This window comes from Aspergillus multicolor (genome assembly GCF_047715735.1).
Source record: "Aspergillus multicolor strain CBS 133.54 unplaced genomic scaffold BDW74scaffold_18, whole genome shotgun sequence".
NCBI classification, from domain to species: domain Eukaryota; kingdom Fungi; phylum Ascomycota; class Eurotiomycetes; order Eurotiales; family Aspergillaceae; genus Aspergillus; species Aspergillus multicolor.
This window is the reverse complement of record NW_027395969.1, coordinates 583,256-600,219: the sequence shown is the minus strand read 5'-3', so window position 1 is coordinate 600,219 and position 16,964 is coordinate 583,256. Positions and strand designations below refer to the sequence as shown.

The following is a 16,964-nucleotide window of genomic DNA, read 5'->3' as shown; positions in this document are numbered from 1 at the left end:
GTTACCATTACTCAGGTGGATGCGCCCTGCTGTTCAACTCCCAGTTGTCCTGTCCGAATGCCGGCTCGCTGGTCGCAATATCCATACAATCTCCATAACCAGTTCAATAGATCACCCCAGCGCTGGCGTATTCACAGTGTTTATGGCAAAAGAAACTGCGAGTGGAACAGCATTCCCAAGGGGTTTCCACACCTCCAACAGATCCGCAATCACCAACGGCTATCCAAACGCCAGTAAAGATGCACAGGATATGTTTCAACAATTTCAAGGGAGGGACCATGCAATCTCCCAGAGAAACAGGCTTGGTATCCGCCATTATCCTGCGGACTCGCCCCCTCTTAAGGTCAGGTGGTTTTATGCGGTAGACTCCCCCAAATGGAAGCCGTCCTTTTCGGATCAAAAGAAGGAAAACTCGAAACCTTTACCTGCTCCGAGAAAGTTTGTTCCGTTCACAGTGAAAGACTCTCAAGCTATCGAGCACGCATTCCAGGGCCTGTGCAGTGCTGAGGTCGAGCGTGGGCAAGGTCATCAACCCCGGCTGGGAGAGCTTGGACCTGTGAAAGTACCTGTCAATGAGGACTATCTTTTTGATGTGAACATAAACCAAAGGGAGCTTGGCCCAGCTTACTGGATAGGGCCTGTATACGAAGTTCGTCGCGGAACATGGTTCTTTCAAGAGGGATCCGCAATCAAACCCTGTGAAGAAAATCTTGCAGCCCAACTAGAGGAAGGTTATCTGAAACTTAAACCATGGCGTCTCTCAGAGGCTAGCGAGAACCCATCTCAGTCCTCGCCAGCTACTGATGACCGTGGGCAGGGTAAGTTTATGTGTAGAGAGGACGAGGCTAGCAGCTGTTGACAACTCGTGCAGAAAGTACCGCAAATATACCATCCATGTCTGCAGCGGAAGCACGAAAGTATCGTCTGTTTGGCTCCTACATGAACAGTATCGTTACATATCAGGATGCCGCAACGGCCTTGCTTACAAGTGATGACTTTATGTCGAGAGTGAGTACAACTGTTTATCAGACACTTGGTGCGCTTCCGGGAACCAAGCTACTGCGAGGGTTCTCGGAAACGAAGAGATATAATGAGGTTCAAGATAAGAAAAGTTCATATTCGAAGTCAGCCATTATTAGTGAGCCGCTACCGAGAGCAGACTCGGTGAGCAAGCGAGGAGCACCCATTTTCAAATCCAACTCGGAAATGCAGGAGTCGCCGAACACAGCCGATGAAAGACCAGTTACAAGCTTGGAACGGCGTCTTTCATCCCTAACAAACACGCGTGACTCACTCGATCTCGAAGAGCAGGTCCGTAAGCAAGAAGAAGTGGAAATGGAAGATCTTAGAGAGACAGATGATGAGGATAGGGAGAGAGGAATTGACCATCTAGTCCTGGTTACTCACGGAATTGGCCAACGACTCGGCCTACGACTGGAGAGTGTTAACTTCATACATGACGTGAATGTTCTCAGGAAGACAATGAAGCGCGTGTATAAAGCCTCTCCCGATCTCCAGGCCCTCAACTCTGCCTTCTCAGATAAACCTAAGAACTGTCGTGTCCAGGTCCTTCCTGTGTAGGTTCTCGGCGCTTTACTGTCACCCGATATTTCCCCTATGCTAATTCCACCAGATGCTGGAGACATTTACTGGAATTTCCCCATAAAAAGGTTGGCCAGAACCGCACGGAGCTTGACTTGGCAGACGCGGACACGCTTGAAGATGATGTTTACCCTAACCTATCTGATATTACGCTTGAAAGCGTTCCCGCCGTTCGAAACCTCATCTCAGACCTTGCCATCGATGTTCTACTTTATCAAAGTAAGCATCGCGAACAGATTTCCGCTATTGTCAGGCAGGAATGCAACCGGATCGTTGAGCTGTACAGAAAACGCAACCCTTCTTTTAAAGGCACAGTGAGCCTTTGTGGACATTCTCTAGGTAGTGCAATCTTGTTCGATCTTCTCTGTTCAGAGGATATGGAATCAAGGCAGGAAGGTCTGCCTGGGGAAATATCTTTAAATGCGTCATTCTTTACGTTCGACTGTGAGGAATTTTTTTGTCTGGGATCTCCGGTAGCTCTATTTGAGATGCTCAAAGGAAAGACGATTGCAGGGCGACCTTCTTCTCAATGGGACAAGGGTGTTGTCAACAACGATGGCTCTAGGTCCAAGCGTCAATTGGCAACTCTAGGTACAGGGGTTGCCACTGCTGAAAACCGGGCTGCCGTCTCTACCCCAAAGTGCCGGCAATTGTATAATATATTTCACCCCTCTGATCCGGTGAGTTATCGCATGGAACCATTGATATCTCCGGCGATGTCATCTCTTAAGCCGCAGCCTTTGCCATCTGTCAAACGAAGCATTTGGACCGCGTCTGGGCAGAGTCTTTCATTGATCGGGAGCCGCGTGGGTCAAAGTGTTGGATCATTATGGACTAATTTCACATCCGGTGTGGCAAGCACGCTGCTGAACCGCAGCCTTGGTATCAGCTCTGAGGAAAGTCCACGACAGCGGGTGGATACTCGTTATCAGTCCCAAACGCAACCAAAGCTACCGCAAAATGCCAACAATTCGGGTGATCGGAGCCCTACATTAATAGATCCGGATATAGAGACCCTCTACGAGGGCTTCCAAAAAGCTAAACTAAGACGCGAGAAAACAGCCGCCAATGCAAGGCGCGAGCACGACGGTATGCAGGGGGCGGACCATGGTCTAAAAAAATTGAAGCTCGAGGAAGAGAAAGTGAGGCTACTGAACTCCAACGGACGAGTTGACTACAGTGTACAAGAGTAAGTCTTTTATCTCACTTTGACGTGTACGCTCTTACCATCTGACTTGGTGCAATAGGGGGGCCTTCGACATATCATTGATTGCAAGTCTTGCCAGTCACCTAAGTTATTGGGCGGACGAGGATGTCAATCATTTCATGCTCTCGCAAATGCTCTGCAGAAAACGTACTTACTCGAAGGGCCATTAATCGCACCTGGCTGCCCATGCCGTCGAACCGGCGCTCACACCACTAAGCCTAGACAAGTTAATGGGGTCGCATGCTAAGGTGCGGTGACCTTCGATGAATCACGCCTTGAATAGCTTTGCTAGGGTGTTTCAACGAGTCTTGTTTTCGCAATGGACCTCCAAGAAGCTTCTCAAAGTTGATACCGGATCTTCATGAGCCGTTCTCTCATTTGGACTGGTCGTCTTTGACCCACAGCAATTCTGCCTAGATATACTTAGATGACACAACTTTAGGATTGCGCGGAGCTGTTTCGTAAACAAACCACCAGCCCAACCACAATTCCCTGGGGACGTGCCTAACCAATAATGACCGTTTGGCATCCCGGCGGGTGGTCATAAGATAGCGGCGCCTAAGCTGATCTACGAATCACTGTCGCATCGAACCTTCAGAGTATCGCTCATTTTGAGCTATGTCTTGATAATCATTTATGGTCCACATATAAAAATTCAACACGTGCCGGGTTCTAAAGGATTATAGCCCTTAGTGCCTGCAAAGTGACTGCAAAAACAAGCCCTCTTGCCACGATATCCACTTGAAGGCTGTCAAAAACTCTACCAAGAGCTTCTCGGGTAGCCACCGCGCCCATGACGCTCGTTATAGCTTGCGGAAGTCCTTTTTGGACCAGGGTACGTCGGGCAGCCTCCCGCTGACGCTCTTTTTCTGCATCAGATTGAGAGGGTGGCCACGCCTTGAGTTCCTCCTCGGTTGGCAAGACATTCTCTCGGAGTTTAGCCAGATATGTCCCAAGAGAATCATCAGCAGTATAATTGTCAATCATAGACTCCTGCAGTAGACTTCGAATTGTTTCTAGGTTCGGATTTCCTGGTCGAAGAATGTATGATTTTGCCGCGTTCAATAACGTTCGGCGTATGTTCCAAGCGGATGATAATGAATATAGTTCATTTATAACAGCAAATATAAGCTCGACTGCCATTCGCGTCTCATCTCTCGTGATAGGACTACTTTGACTTTTCGGCCTGGCTTGCGACTCCGTGAATTTTCGGTTTCCCTGGAGAGTATTGTTATTGGTATTTTCTCCTTCTGCGAAACCGATTGACATGAGTTTGCTTTCTATGGCTAAAGCGGGGTTAAATGAGACTCGACTTTCAGCCTCATTGGCGCCATTGCTCCCAGACTCCGGAAGGGGTACAGGAGTATCAGATGGATCCGTGAGAGATGCATTGTCACTGTGTGATACAATGCCATCTGTAGTGCTGAGCTCCAACAATTGGGACGAAAATTTGCCGCTTGTTGTATAATTAACGACCTTTAACCTCTCGGTTTGCTGTCGGCTTCCTTCGTTCCAAAGAGGCAAATCTTTTTGTGGAACACTGCGGCCTCTCTTGTCCTCACCGTCTGCCCCCCGGCCACCTGGTAGTTTTTTGTTGAGGCTTCCGCCAAAAACACCAGTGACACCATCAAGGACAGCTTTGCCACCCCCAGAAACTCCTTTGGGGGCATTTGTTAGTACGCCCAAGACACCCTTGCCAACATTTTCAAACGCAGCTTGGCCTGGGAAAAGAAAACCGGGTTTCAAAGACGGGTCTGCGGTCTCAGCACCGAGACCGCCAGCCTTTTCAAGGAATCGCCTCATCGTCACACTCTCGGCAAGGGGTTCCAGCTGAACGGCCTCCTGAATATATCGTTCCAAGTCCCGCCCTAGAGTTTGGCGTGTTCGCCCTTTCCAAGGCGGGATAAGAGGATGAGAGTCCCCAAAGAGTAGTTGATTCAATCGTGCTATTGTAATCAATGTCTCGTGTATGGCCTCAAAATCTGCATATTTTCTGAACACCATCCATCCACCAGAGCGTCCAGATTGCGGCTCAATTTGGATCAAGTAGTCCGATGTAGGCTTTGATCGTAACACGGCCTTGTCCCCGGAATCGCAGCCATCGTCAACCGTGATGAGAGCACGATAAAGGCTTGAAGTCGGCGATGGATCGGTACTGCCCACAAACGAGTCTGCGGATACTTCCATAGGCCGTAAGGAAGACAAGGTGAGCGAGTCGCCCAGTTCACTGGACCCGATTCCTTGCCCATCTTCAGCCTGCTCGGTCGCTTCCATATCCCGTTGTTCTCCCAAAGGACTTCCAGCACCTGTAGGGACACTTATTTTATCATCGTCTTCGGAATTACGTTCTCGGCGTGCTTCGTCTTGTATCGCCTTCTCGGCATACTCCGGTATCTTTTGTGCCGCAATCATGGCGCTCAGGCGTTTGGTTTCCAGCATAGCTTCTTCCGTTGCTCGGTCTACTTTGCTGTGTGCCTGCCCAGAATCGGGAGCAATGCTTTCCGTAACGCTTTTCTCTGTAAGAATTGAAGGGTGACATGAGTTCTTGCCAGAGCCTTCGGCCGTTGCTACGCCATGGTTGCGGGCGCCCTCGACGCCAGCATCAATCGCACTCATTATCTCGGATTTGCTCTCGCTGAATATATATATAATCCAGCTATTTATGACTTCAGGCCGTGACATACTAGTGATTGTTGACTCAAAGGCGATTCCCGTTAGGACTTCACGCAGGAAGGTCCGAACTGGGATACAGTTGTATGCATCAGAATCTAGAAATCTAGAGAGTATATCATCCGAAACTGTTGCGAGTTTTTGATGCTGTTGCTGATGCGCTAACAGACTTGAGAGACTGCTATCCGGGTTCGACTCGAGATATTGCAGCACGGTATCCTCAGCCGTGACGGTAGGGTCGGCAGTTTCAAACGCGACACAGAGCTCGCTCAAAAACACGATGATAATGGAAGACGAGTTAATGAGAAATTCTAGAAAAGTATCTACCGCTCGTTTACGGCAGAGGTGGGACGCGATGGAGGCGATGAAATTTGTCAGTATGCCCCGGCAAGAGGTCGGGAACGTCGACTCTTTCGGAATAATCGGCTCATACCAGTCGCTTTCCAGGCTGATTAGTTTATGATAAGGTGCAATATACAGAAAGACTTACTTGACGTAATCTCGTATTGCTGCGTCAATTATTGAGTGCAAAGCGGTCGCCGTAACAGGCCCAAGAGAGGATATATTAACGGTATTCGGGGCGCCTTCCTTAGTGGTTCCCTCATCATCATATCGATTTTCGCCGGATTCAATATATTTGGGCTTTTCCCAGTCGAGTAGCTTCTGAACTATACTCAAAGATAGCTGTTTCCTGCCGAGATTTTGAGAATCTGAAAAATGATTACTTGAGCCACCATCCCATGATGCATGCAATGCAACACCAAGGGTCGTGCCAATGAGAAGTAGTCCGAGTCTCCCCAGGATGATATATGTAGCTGCCATTAAGCAAGCGAGAACAAGGAGCAGAGTTCCGTTACGGCATGTTGATAGAAATTGCAGCGCCGAATTCACCAATTTGTTTAGCTGCGTACCGTCATAGTTGATATTTGACCTAAGTGTCTTAGGGTCTATTGTGTCCTTACTGCAGGTAGAACGCTCCCGCTGTTGAAGGTCATCAGGTGGAAATCGAGGTGAGGGATCGTTTGGATCGTTCGGAGCGTCCATGGTCGCCGAACCTTTCTAATAGGTACATGGGCCGCAAGCAGCCCGTTGAGGGCACGTTTCGAACGTTGAGATACCGAAAGTGGTGTAAGTGCTTAAGTTACAAGCTTAAGAATTGCTTCTCCACTAATCACGGAGTATTATTTGTATTAGATAAGCAAGAGCGGATCAACTTCCTTACCTAGTACCCCGGCTCCCGACCCCGGCCCCCGGACTGTGCCCAGACCTTGGCCAGGTAGTTAGTCCGTAATCCGTATCTAAAAACGCAGCAGCTAAAAACTTGAACATGATGGGGACGAACTGCTGCATGAGACAGTATACGTTTTTTGCTGCACATAGAGGTCCGCTATTATGGTTGTCACACACCTGCTGAAGTAGACCACAGCTCACAGCGTTTAGTGGCAGAAATACATATATTTCTAATTCGAACGGGGGTATCATACTCATCACCCTCGTCACCCTACGCACAAATACAATACAACTATATATATATGGTAGCAAACGTATAAGGCTATAAGCTGACCACATACTACCCCTCGAAGCACCGCTGGCTTAAAGAAAGTAGGTCTGCGAGCGAGACACGGCGCTCGAATTAGCATAGAAGCTTGAATAGGTCGCATCTTACACTTCATATTCATACACAGGGCGTTTCCTAAAACATTTAAATATAAATATAGCCTCAACTTCAGTTCGCGAGCATCGGCACGTAAAAGGATATTTATGTACCGACTGTTTACCGTGAGTCTCCCCATAAATACTGGAGGCCGAAAAGTAAACTGCAGAATTGATCTTCGCTGTCCGAGTGAATCCGGGCACTCAAAGTATATGTTTCATGCCAGATGCAAAGAAGATAGCGGTGCGGCCTGATAATGCATACCCTAGGCAAACATCGATATCGAATCTAATTATCGTGTCCTGACATATTTGGTATGAGATCCCTGGGCCACCAGAGTGGTATCACCAGAACTCGTGCATTTTTTGGAAATGGTTATCGTGGTAAACGCAAGAGATTTGCCAACCTTGTTGGCATAGCCTCTGATCTCTAGCCGGTCGCCAGTGGTTGCGGTTGACAGATAGTTGACATTGATGTTGGTGCTCACTCCAGTGGACTCTAGCCCACATGAGGCAATTGCCAAACCGCCAGCCCAATCTGTGACACAGGCAGAGAACACGCCATGTAGGCCTCCTTTAGAATTCAAATGTTTTGGGCCAACCTCAAGCCGGGCAGAGAAAGAGCCTTCCTCTGCGTGGTAAATCTCCACGTCGCTGAGCAGGAAGTTGTAAATCGGGCTGTTGGCCTGAATCCGATCCCATACATTGAGGACTTGTTGTAATGGAGAAACTGCGTCAAGATCTTGCGCCATGACTGGTGTAATAAGGAGGGTACCGTAGACCAACAATGTAGAACGGTAGACAAAAACTTGTGCTTAAAAACTTGAAGAAAAAGCGTGCGTGTAATGACAACCTAACCCATTACGGCTTAGTGGATGAAATGGCGGAGCTATAGCCAATAGGAGCATAGTTACATAGGCGTGACCAATGACTATCGTAGGTACTTCAAGGTAAGAGGACTGGAGTACCGGTTTGAGGAGCTCGAAGCTCATTTGGAAGATAATGATCACGTGGCTGGCTTTGTATCCAGCCCTTAGCCTCATGATCGATTAGCATTTGGTCATCCTGCTGTACTGTGACATAATATCACTGCAACTTGAAGTAACCGTCTTTCAGGGTTGATAAGACAGGCCCTCTTCCAGGGAGCTAGTTCTGGCTTAATCCATCCGTACCATGGCATCTCGTTCTAGAAAGCGCGTCTCAGAAGTCGCCGACGACTTCATTGTCGATGACGAGCCTCCTCGTACCAAGAAATCCAAAGCCAACCCTTCGAAAATCGCTGGTTTCGGTAGCCCTCGTGGGAATATGACCAGCAAAAAAGACTCAAATGGAGACACCTATTGGGAGATTTCCAAAATGCGCCGCGTCACTATATCCTCGTTTCGGGGTAAAGCCATGGTCAGTATCAGAGAGTATTACGAGAAGAATGGGGAGGAGCTTCCCGGAAAGAAGGTATATCCCTCACTGAAATGATATACCTGAAAGAATCCCTGCTAACAGGTCCCAACATAGGGTATCTCGCTGCCAATTGACCAATTTTCCGCCCTGTTAACTCTTTTGCCTGGCATTGAGATTGCTCTACAGGAGGAAGGAGTAGCAATTCCTCGGCCAAACTACGCTAACCAAGGGACAAACTCCGATGGCGACGAGGGGGATGATGATTCTACTGATGAACTTTCGAGGGCTCGCCCCACGCGGAAGAACATAGAGGCCACAAGCGACGAGGATGAAAGCGAGGAATAGTCTTACAACTGTGTTATTTTCCCGCCATGCATTGATTCGCGAGATCAGCCGGACAAATATGCGCGTTCCAAAAAGACACGGCGCCCTAATCATATCTCGTATATCCTACCTAGCAGTTTACTACAAATTGCCCAATCCACACGCATTCATAGGGTAACCATTTTGTCAATTTTCGGTACCCGTGTGATTAGCTCTTTAGGCCACGGTCGTTTGCATATATCTCGAGTGAGATTCTTGTTCTCGCAATTGTGTGTGAAAGGTAGGCACATAGTGTATAAAAATCATGTGTACTGAGGTTTATATCTATGGCGTGGGGCAATCCACAAAATCTGATAATCAGAACTTGGGGTGGCCATAGCCACCAATCTGTGCATTCGAACTCGAACTCCGAGGCTTGGAGGCCGCTGCGCCGTCTGCGCAGTGCGGGCACTTGTCCCTGATCATCAGGATCATTGATTGTCCAATGTCCTTGCGGAGAACCATTTGGGTTCCAAGCGATATGCTCAGCCCGGTAGGTAACTATACTGATAATGGGTAGGGTCTCTTTGATGGAAAAGTCGAGCCCGGAGTCTTGACCCCACATCATGATCTCAGATGGATGTTAAAATTTTGGAATTTGGACTCGACAGTGATCTCGTCAAACTAGTAGTAGTGCTTCGCTCGGATCCACCCAACACCCCTGAGCCGCCTTTGCATATTTCCCCTCGGTCAATGTCATATTACAGTCCTCCTCCCTTGCTAGTTCCATGACTGTGATGTATTGTTGACTCACTATATACAAAACCATCCCGCTCAACGCCTTGTCTTCGTTGTCCTCTCTTTATTTAACAAAGTTGTCCTAAGTGCGCTTTGTAGGCATTGTATCTCCCAATGTCTTGATACTGCTGTTCCGCTTCTCATCAGCACATACAATCGCATTTCAACAGCAGATCTTAGGCGTGGCTGTACCTCGCTGCTAGTACTTCACGATCAGACTCGAACGCTGAATGGCATAATAGTTCAACAAAAGAACCCGATCGCCTACATAGAAGACCATGCACCTCTTCAATGACCCTTATGCTTGCGCCGGACACTACTGAGATCGAACTGAATCGCACAACCCCGGGGGCGATTGCGAGAATTACGCTGGTATAGATACAACTTGAGATACCGTCAATCTTTACACGGATGGAGTGCTGAGCCATATCGGTTATTTTATGTGCGCAGCTCTCTTCAACAGGAAGTATGTTTCATACCTTCCCTTCATCATTACCCAGGGGACACTTGCCTGATTTCTTATTCTCATTTAGTCTCCCAAGAGGAATACTCAGCGTAATGGCTTATGTTCTCTAGACACAGATTGTCGATATTGATCGCATTAACCGCGAACGAAACCACTTGAGGGCACGCCAATTACTAGTACTACGAATATATACAGTCAGATCCACCAGATCCTGGTCGCCGAATCTTCGCAAGCCCAGGACGTATCTCTCCCACTGAACGCCTGTTCAACCCGAAACACCCGCATCGAGACTTGCACACAGAAATTACCCTAAAACGAGTGCATGCGCAAATAGGCGGTGCCGACAAGGTCTGTTGAATCAGTACGGACTTGAATCAGTGGAATTGAAAAATGTCCGACCTGCCTTTAGGCCGAATTTCCAATTCACTTGGTGATATGGACGATGGCAATATCCGCGAGGGTCTTGGTAGTTTGAACCGATGGTCGCAGTCAACAACATCTAGCAGTCTCTCACCCAATCTTGTAAGCCATCGGCGTCAGGAGAGTGCGCCTAGATTGCTCGCTGCAGACAACCATACCTCTCACAAGAAGATGTTAAGTTTAGAGAGTAACCCCCACGCCCGTTTGTTCAGCCAGATCGGTGCTGAGACCGGGAAGGATGGCGGGCTTGCCAGACACCATACTTCCCAGTCACCGACTGGATGGGGCCATACGGAGATGTCAATGTCGGATCGACCAGAAATAACCATATTATCGAAAGCGTCAACAGATCTTACAGGACCACCTTCATTGCAGCCGGAGCCTTCACCTTCTGGGTCCGCACCCCTACAACGCGAAGCGCGAACACAACTGCGCTTGCCAGATAAGAGCTCGTTTGAACAGGTGCCAGGCGACTATGTCGCACAATTCTCAATTCGGTCCCTCAGCCAGAACGACAAACGGCGGCAAGGCCCTTCTCAAAAAGCTATGCTTTCCAAGGCCCTACAAAAGGCAAATACGGCTGTGCTACTTGACAATGCAGCAAATTTTGAAGGTGCCATGGAGGCCTACAATGATGCATGCCAGCTCTTACAATTGGTGATGCTCCGGAGTAATGGTGGTGAGGATGAAAGGACCAAACTTCAGGAAATTGTAAGTATCGGTGTGCATACTGAGAGAAAGAGAGATGTCGCTGATCACCAATTAGAGAGACACGTATATGATCCGAGTCACCGAGCTCCAGCGTATGGACCTTTCGTTTCGAAATGTGGATACCAAAGCGCTTCCAGAGCGCCCACTTAGCCAAGAATCGTACGGTGAATACATCCCAAATGTTCAGGAAGATGATTACAACAGCATTGCCAGCGAAGAGCCCGGATTTCTGGGTCAAGAGATGTTCAGCACTCGTGAGGCACCCCCCGGAGGTCCGAGGGCTTTTATTCAGCCGCATATCCCTCCGAGGCGTCAGTCGCTACTGCCATCAGCTCTAGATGATGGCTTCCACAGTTCGACTTTCTTGTCGGCAGCGAAAGGCCCGACCGATATCCCAAGACCCGTAGCTCAGGGACAGTCGCTTGCACACAGGCGTGCAAATTCCGGAACAGCCCCAGAAATTTTGGAGGATCTGATTTTGGAAGAAGGAAATCATCCTCTTACCTCTAGGCTATCCGAGCTATCAATCTTGAGCGCGCAGGCCCCGGACCCTAATGAGTCAACGTCATGGTTGGATACTATCGACGAATCTGGTGGGTCGTCTTCACCCTCATTGCGTTCAAAAGTATCCTCCGTGTATTTGCGCCGCCGACGAAGCACTGGCGTGAGTTACGGTACGGAAGCTGAGTTTGATGCTGCTCTCGATGCAGCCGTAGAAGCTGCATACGACGAGGGCTTCGAGCCCGCAAGTGGGTCTGAGGCGCAAGAAGAGGATGAAGAAAATGATGACGTCTTTGCGAATGCCCGCCGCAATGTTGAACTAGCAAAGCAGAAGGTACGAGAGGCCGAGCGAGAAGCGGAGGTGGCTATGATACGGGGAAGGGAGCTGCGCCGTGCGCAAGAGCATGACACATTGGACGATGTCAATGACACAGGGCTGGATTATTTTGATGAGGATGCAGAAGAAGAGGAGCGTTTGCTGGAGGAGATGACTAGGGGATATGTCATGGATGATTTCGAGTTTGATCTCCAATCGAAGTCAGCACTTCCTCGTCAGTCCACATCAAGTGGTCCTTTGAGGAATATATGGGAGGACCCCGCCATTTTGAACTCCGTGACCACAAATGGAATCTTACCACCTCTTGTGGAGGACGACACCCTTCCTTTGAAACCGGCCTCGATCCATCAAGCAGAGCCTAGTATCCCTCCTGAACCTGCACGGCGAGCCTCCAGGTCAACTCCAGCACAAGGTGTGCGTGCGCGAAGAATGTCAGGGCAGAACACGGTGGAATTAAAAATCGAGACAAGCACTCATTCAAGGTCTGGTTCTGGCTTGATTAATTCGGAGTTTTCCCGGCCACTAAACGCACGAACGGTCTCGAACTCAACGGAGAAATATTCGAGCCTCGCCAACGGCAGCGTGGAAAATACCTCCTCGGGACCTCACAATGTCCATCAAGCCAAAAGGAATGTTTCGATCGGCTCTGTAAATGAAGATATATCGCCCAAATTGAAGCTTGCAAGAGAAATCACGGCAGTCGAAGATTTTGATACTATGAGTGCTCCGAAAATGCTTTCTCCGTCCCGTCCACCAATTGGTAAAGTGCCATCAGCACCTGATTATTTAGGCAGGTCGCACCCAGGCACCCTGTCTTTCCGGGCAAGGAACGTTTCAGTACCAAACCCAGATGTGTATACTGACTCACCGGCCACGCCGTCGATGAATGCATTCCCCACGTTGGACCTTCAGAAGGGAATCGCAACGGCTTCGATAAACGCCTTACCCACGCCAAGCGCTACGAATTTTGTGTCAAGCGGGCTATCGAGTGATGGCCTGTGCCTGTTCGATAATTACATCCATTCACCAACTAGCCCTGGATCACCTAATCCGCTTGCTGCCCACTCGCCTCTCCCGCTAGAGCCCTGTCCTGAGTCTTTCCTCCTACGTCCGTTCTGGCTCATGCGGTGTATCTACCAAACAATTGCTCACCCACGTGGCGGATATCTCTCAACAAAACTGTTCATCCCTCGCGATGTTTGGCGCGTCAAGAATGTTAAAATCAAAGCAGTGGAGGAAAAGGTCTCCAACTGCGATCTACTAACTGCAGCGTTGCTCAAGTTGTCCAAGGTAGATACATATGACGCCGATGCTGTATTGGAGGAGATGCAGGCGCTCGAAAGTGTGCTTGATCAGGTCCAAATGTCACTATCTAAAAAGGTCGGCAATGAAGTGGGCGTCCAGGGAGCATTGCCGCTTTTCAAAGCCGCACAGACGCTTGACGATGCCGCTGCTGTGGATGCAATACCTTCAAGGACGTCAAATGGACCGGGCAAGTCGTATTTGAGCTCCTGGCGAAAATTGCGGTCTAAAAACTCTGGCTTTGGTGCAACCACACTGTCCAGCTCAAAGGAAGCAAGTAAAGACCATCTAACATTAAGCTCATTGCCGATGACCCCGATACCGAATGCGCAACATGCCAGTCGAAATATAGCCGAAGTCCAGTTTACTGGCCCCAACGCGAATTATATGAGCGCCCTAGCCCGATTATGCGATGCCGTTCAAGTATTGGGTGAGTCAAGCAAGAATCGTTTTGGATGTTGGAATCATTGACCTTTCTTTTCCTACTAGATCAAATTGCCCAACAGGTTGAAGATCCAGGTTTGAAGCACTCTTCTCAGACACTCGTCGGGCTAGAACTTAGTACACGCCACGCAGCCGAGTTCTTCGGCTTCTACGTTTGCCGATTTGCTCTTAACGACCTGGGTATAATGCTTGATAAGTTCATTAAGAGGGGCAGTGAGTGGGTTCTCCTCTAGAAAGGCGCGGGCCTTGCTTACTCTTGATACAATATTGTTCTTTTTCTACCCAGTCAAATATCCATCTATACCCCCGTGTCACCATTCATTCAATTGGCGTTTCAGTAACTTATTGAAACTGCTCTCTGCTTTCCATGAAAAGAGAATTGCGACTTGCTCCTTAGTTTGTATATTTCCAGTTGACACCAGTATATGTATAGGCATGTATAGGCATATATAGGCATATCCATACGTGCATGCGAATGCACACATTGCATATCTAGGTTATGGATATTGTTCTCAGAGTCATAAATTTCGTGACTTTCGACTGCCAATTATAATCGGCCACATGCGTCGAGGTGCGCAAAAAAATCATTATATCAATAGCACTGCACAGTGTTGCACCGGGCGAATAGTCTACACCTAGGATCAATCTTGAGGGTCAGAATTACCCAACTCAGGTTCTTTTACCTGAAGACCCAAGGCAGATCTGACGCCGCCTCTCCGCATCGCGTAGGATTTCAGAAGATAGTTTGAGGCTCGGTGCAAGGTGTGCGTATCTGTCGACCTCCACTATGACGCTGGAGATGATGCCTTCAACATGCAAGGCAGAGGGAAGTATCTTAGAAAGGGCAGGGGACATTGTCGCGCCCATTACCAGGAGCGACTGGGAGACCATTGATAGGGCGCCCTGCCATAGATAGGGCAGATGGCCGTCCCGATGGGTAGTGACGTTTTCCAGCTGACAGAGCGTAGCTTCTAAACAACGCCGGCAACACTCCCTCACCCAGGGATCACTAGTCACCTGGTCGCTCTCGAAGACCGCTAGGATATACGGTCTGTAGATGATTGTTCGGCAGGCGAAGTACCGAAGGCGAAGGACAGTCTGAACAGGATGTGATATAGGGGTATGGGATAGGGGAAACCGGACTGGTTGAGGCAAGCCCTCATACCATTGAGATAACTGAAAATCCAATTCCGAGACGATGGGCGCCAGGGAGGCGAGTGTGAGGCTGCTGTCTTTTTGATAGAGCATATGGCTGACTCGATTGAGCAGCCTTCTAAGGGCAATCTCAGCCAGAAAGTACCAGAGTTCGTCACGGCCAACAGGTTTGAGCAGTTGGTTCCTAGTGGCTTCGTCATTGCCGTCCTCTTCGTCATCCTCATCATCTTCATCCTCACCACCTTCATCCTCATCAAACCCCCCTGGAAGATCGACCAGCTCCTCAAAGTTTACGATTCCAGAGTGCGGCAAATCCAATTCCGCCAACAAGTCGCTCTCGTAGAGAAGGGCATTCCAGTACACTCTGACACTCAACTCTCTCCACTGGGAAGGAACACGAGACGGGTTGCCGAATAATAACTGTAGTTTCATGCTGGCATTTGAGAGTAATGTCCAAGCGTCAAGTGGTCGAACTAAGTAGAACAAGTAAGCAGCGGTCAAGATAATACATTGCGCAGCGACCACTGAGTTGCGCATCATCACCGACGGTAGGAGGTTCCACGCCGCTTGAAAGAATGACAACCCAGGAGGATCTCTATCAGTTGAGACCAGAGCGATACTGCCGCATTCGGCGGCACAGCCGAGAGCCAGAACTAAAAGAACAACACAGCTCTCTGGACCCTCTCGAAAGCTGAGGGTAATCGCAGTGTCGTAGTATCTCGCCCATGTGTATGGACTAACGCAGGCGTACCAGACGTTGACTCTTTCAAAGAATGATTTGATATAAACCGCAGCACGGGATAAATCAAATGCAACGGACGAGGTCATCTTAAGCGGCTCGCGAGCCATTTCCAGCTGCAATAGTGTTTGAGAGTCATATGGGCGAGCCACCAGCTCCCGAATCAAGGGCCAGTTAAGGAGGTTCAAAGCAGGGGTGGTGTGTACCCTGGGCATTGTCGATATGCTCGTTGGCGGGTTTGTCCATGAAGCGAGTCCAGCAATTGAGGTTCCTTTAGGTATCGCCAGATGACTGGACGCTCTCGCACCTGCGTCATCGCTACCAATGTTGGTTCCATTACTGGTAGCGGGTGAGGTTGAGGATAACGCAAAGTGCGAAGTCTGTGTGGCCAAACTGGTTTGCAAGAGGCCTTCAATTCTTGTAAGTCTTTCAATGATCAGCTTGTCGCCGGCATCCAGTTTGATGCCAGGTTCTCTGTAGACACATTCCGCATCAAGGTCAGTGCAGAGCTGACACTTTGGCCGAGCTCCGTTGCACCTGGTCTTTCGCAGGCGGCAGATTTGACACTACCGCAATTTATGATCTATGGTCAACAGTGTTCTGGGCCAATTTAAGGGTTTCGTGTGTTCGATAACAGGCAGCGAATGCACACTGGGGGTTTCTGAGCTAGCACGAATGGACAGAAAATCAGGTGAGATATATAAGTGGGCGAGGAACTTACGGCAATGGTAGCGCGCCTCCGGGGGTATTCAGTTGCTTCGGAGTTGGAACGCTTTTTCTGGTTAATCAACTCGTTTGAAACGCCCGAAGAGTTGGAGTCGAAGATCCCTTCCCTATCCATCTCCGGAGAAGTAGACATGATCTCGGAGCCGAAATAATTATAGTCATATACAGATGCAAGACCAGTTGAGATTGGGAATGCAAGAGCGAGTGACTCTTATCTCAATAACTTTCGTAAGCTTTGCATATCATCAAGAGCAACTTTTTTCCCATTCAGGCGGCTGAGAAGGACTTACCCCTCAAGAGCCATCGCATTCCTTGTGATCATAAGCGCAAAGACTGGAGAGTTCGAACAGTTCCCGTTGTTCTTGCTGTTGCTGTACGATACGTAAGGCGCTAGCGAGGTCGCGGTAGTCAAGTCAAGATTGAGAAAGGGTCGCGGCAATTCGGCATGATTCTTGAGAAGAACAAGATAGCGGCCCCTTTGGGATGAGGGGGAAAAGCAAAGAACAAAGTGTTATGGGTTATCAACAAGGTT

General features: G+C 49.0%; 6 protein-coding genes across 6 annotated transcripts; 3 read left to right on the top strand and 3 right to left on the bottom strand.

Annotated features, from left to right (window-relative positions):
- Positions 1 to 142: 142 nt before the first annotated feature.
- Positions 143 to 2,979, top strand: BDW74DRAFT_168886 (DDHD family phospholipase; the record flags this gene model as incomplete). Its single annotated transcript, XM_073726909.1, has 4 exons — positions 143 to 818; positions 872 to 1,577; positions 1,634 to 2,791; positions 2,850 to 2,979. 4 exons carry the CDS (start codon positions 143 to 145, stop codon positions 2,977 to 2,979), a joined length of 2,670 nt encoding a protein of 889 aa, XP_073582470.1.
- Positions 2,980 to 3,138: 159 nt separating this feature from the next.
- Positions 3,139 to 6,598, bottom strand: BDW74DRAFT_38968 (PX domain protein). The gene is made up of 2 exons (XM_073732669.1): positions 5,970 to 6,598; positions 3,139 to 5,918 (listed from the first exon to the last, which is right to left on the bottom strand). Exons 1-2 carry the CDS (start codon positions 6,521 to 6,523, stop codon positions 3,482 to 3,484), a joined length of 2,991 nt encoding a protein of 996 aa, XP_073582469.1. The 5' UTR covers positions 6,524 to 6,598; the 3' UTR covers positions 3,139 to 3,481.
- A 507-nt stretch (positions 6,599 to 7,105) lies between these two features.
- On the bottom strand, positions 7,106 to 7,889 carry BDW74DRAFT_156161 (PaaI family thioesterase). Its single transcript, XM_073724953.1, has one exon. It carries the CDS (start codon positions 7,882 to 7,884, stop codon positions 7,426 to 7,428), a length of 459 nt encoding a protein of 152 aa, XP_073582468.1. The 5' UTR covers positions 7,885 to 7,889; the 3' UTR covers positions 7,106 to 7,425.
- Positions 7,890 to 8,164: 275 nt separating this feature from the next.
- On the top strand, positions 8,165 to 8,969 carry BDW74DRAFT_38956 (transcriptional coactivator p15/PC4 family protein). The gene is made up of 2 exons (XM_073732668.1): positions 8,165 to 8,584; positions 8,645 to 8,969. The coding sequence occupies exons 1-2, from the start codon at positions 8,306 to 8,308 to the stop codon at positions 8,873 to 8,875; spliced, it is 510 nt and encodes a 169-aa protein (XP_073582467.1). The 5' UTR covers positions 8,165 to 8,305; the 3' UTR covers positions 8,876 to 8,969.
- A 1,338-nt stretch (positions 8,970 to 10,307) lies between these two features.
- BDW74DRAFT_38947 (uncharacterized protein) lies at positions 10,308 to 14,084 on the top strand. The gene is made up of 3 exons (XM_073732667.1): positions 10,308 to 11,228; positions 11,284 to 13,798; positions 13,858 to 14,084. The coding sequence occupies exons 1-3, from the start codon at positions 10,488 to 10,490 to the stop codon at positions 14,043 to 14,045; spliced, it is 3,444 nt and encodes a 1,147-aa protein (XP_073582466.1). The 5' UTR covers positions 10,308 to 10,487; the 3' UTR covers positions 14,046 to 14,084.
- Positions 14,072 to 16,842, bottom strand: BDW74DRAFT_38936 (putative C6 finger domain protein). The gene is made up of 4 exons (XM_073732666.1): positions 16,723 to 16,842; positions 16,428 to 16,642; positions 14,496 to 16,272; positions 14,072 to 14,441 (listed from the first exon to the last, which is right to left on the bottom strand). Exons 1-4 carry the CDS (start codon positions 16,739 to 16,741, stop codon positions 14,305 to 14,307), a joined length of 2,148 nt encoding a protein of 715 aa, XP_073582465.1. The 5' UTR covers positions 16,742 to 16,842; the 3' UTR covers positions 14,072 to 14,304.
- Positions 16,843 to 16,964: the final 122 nt, after the last annotated feature.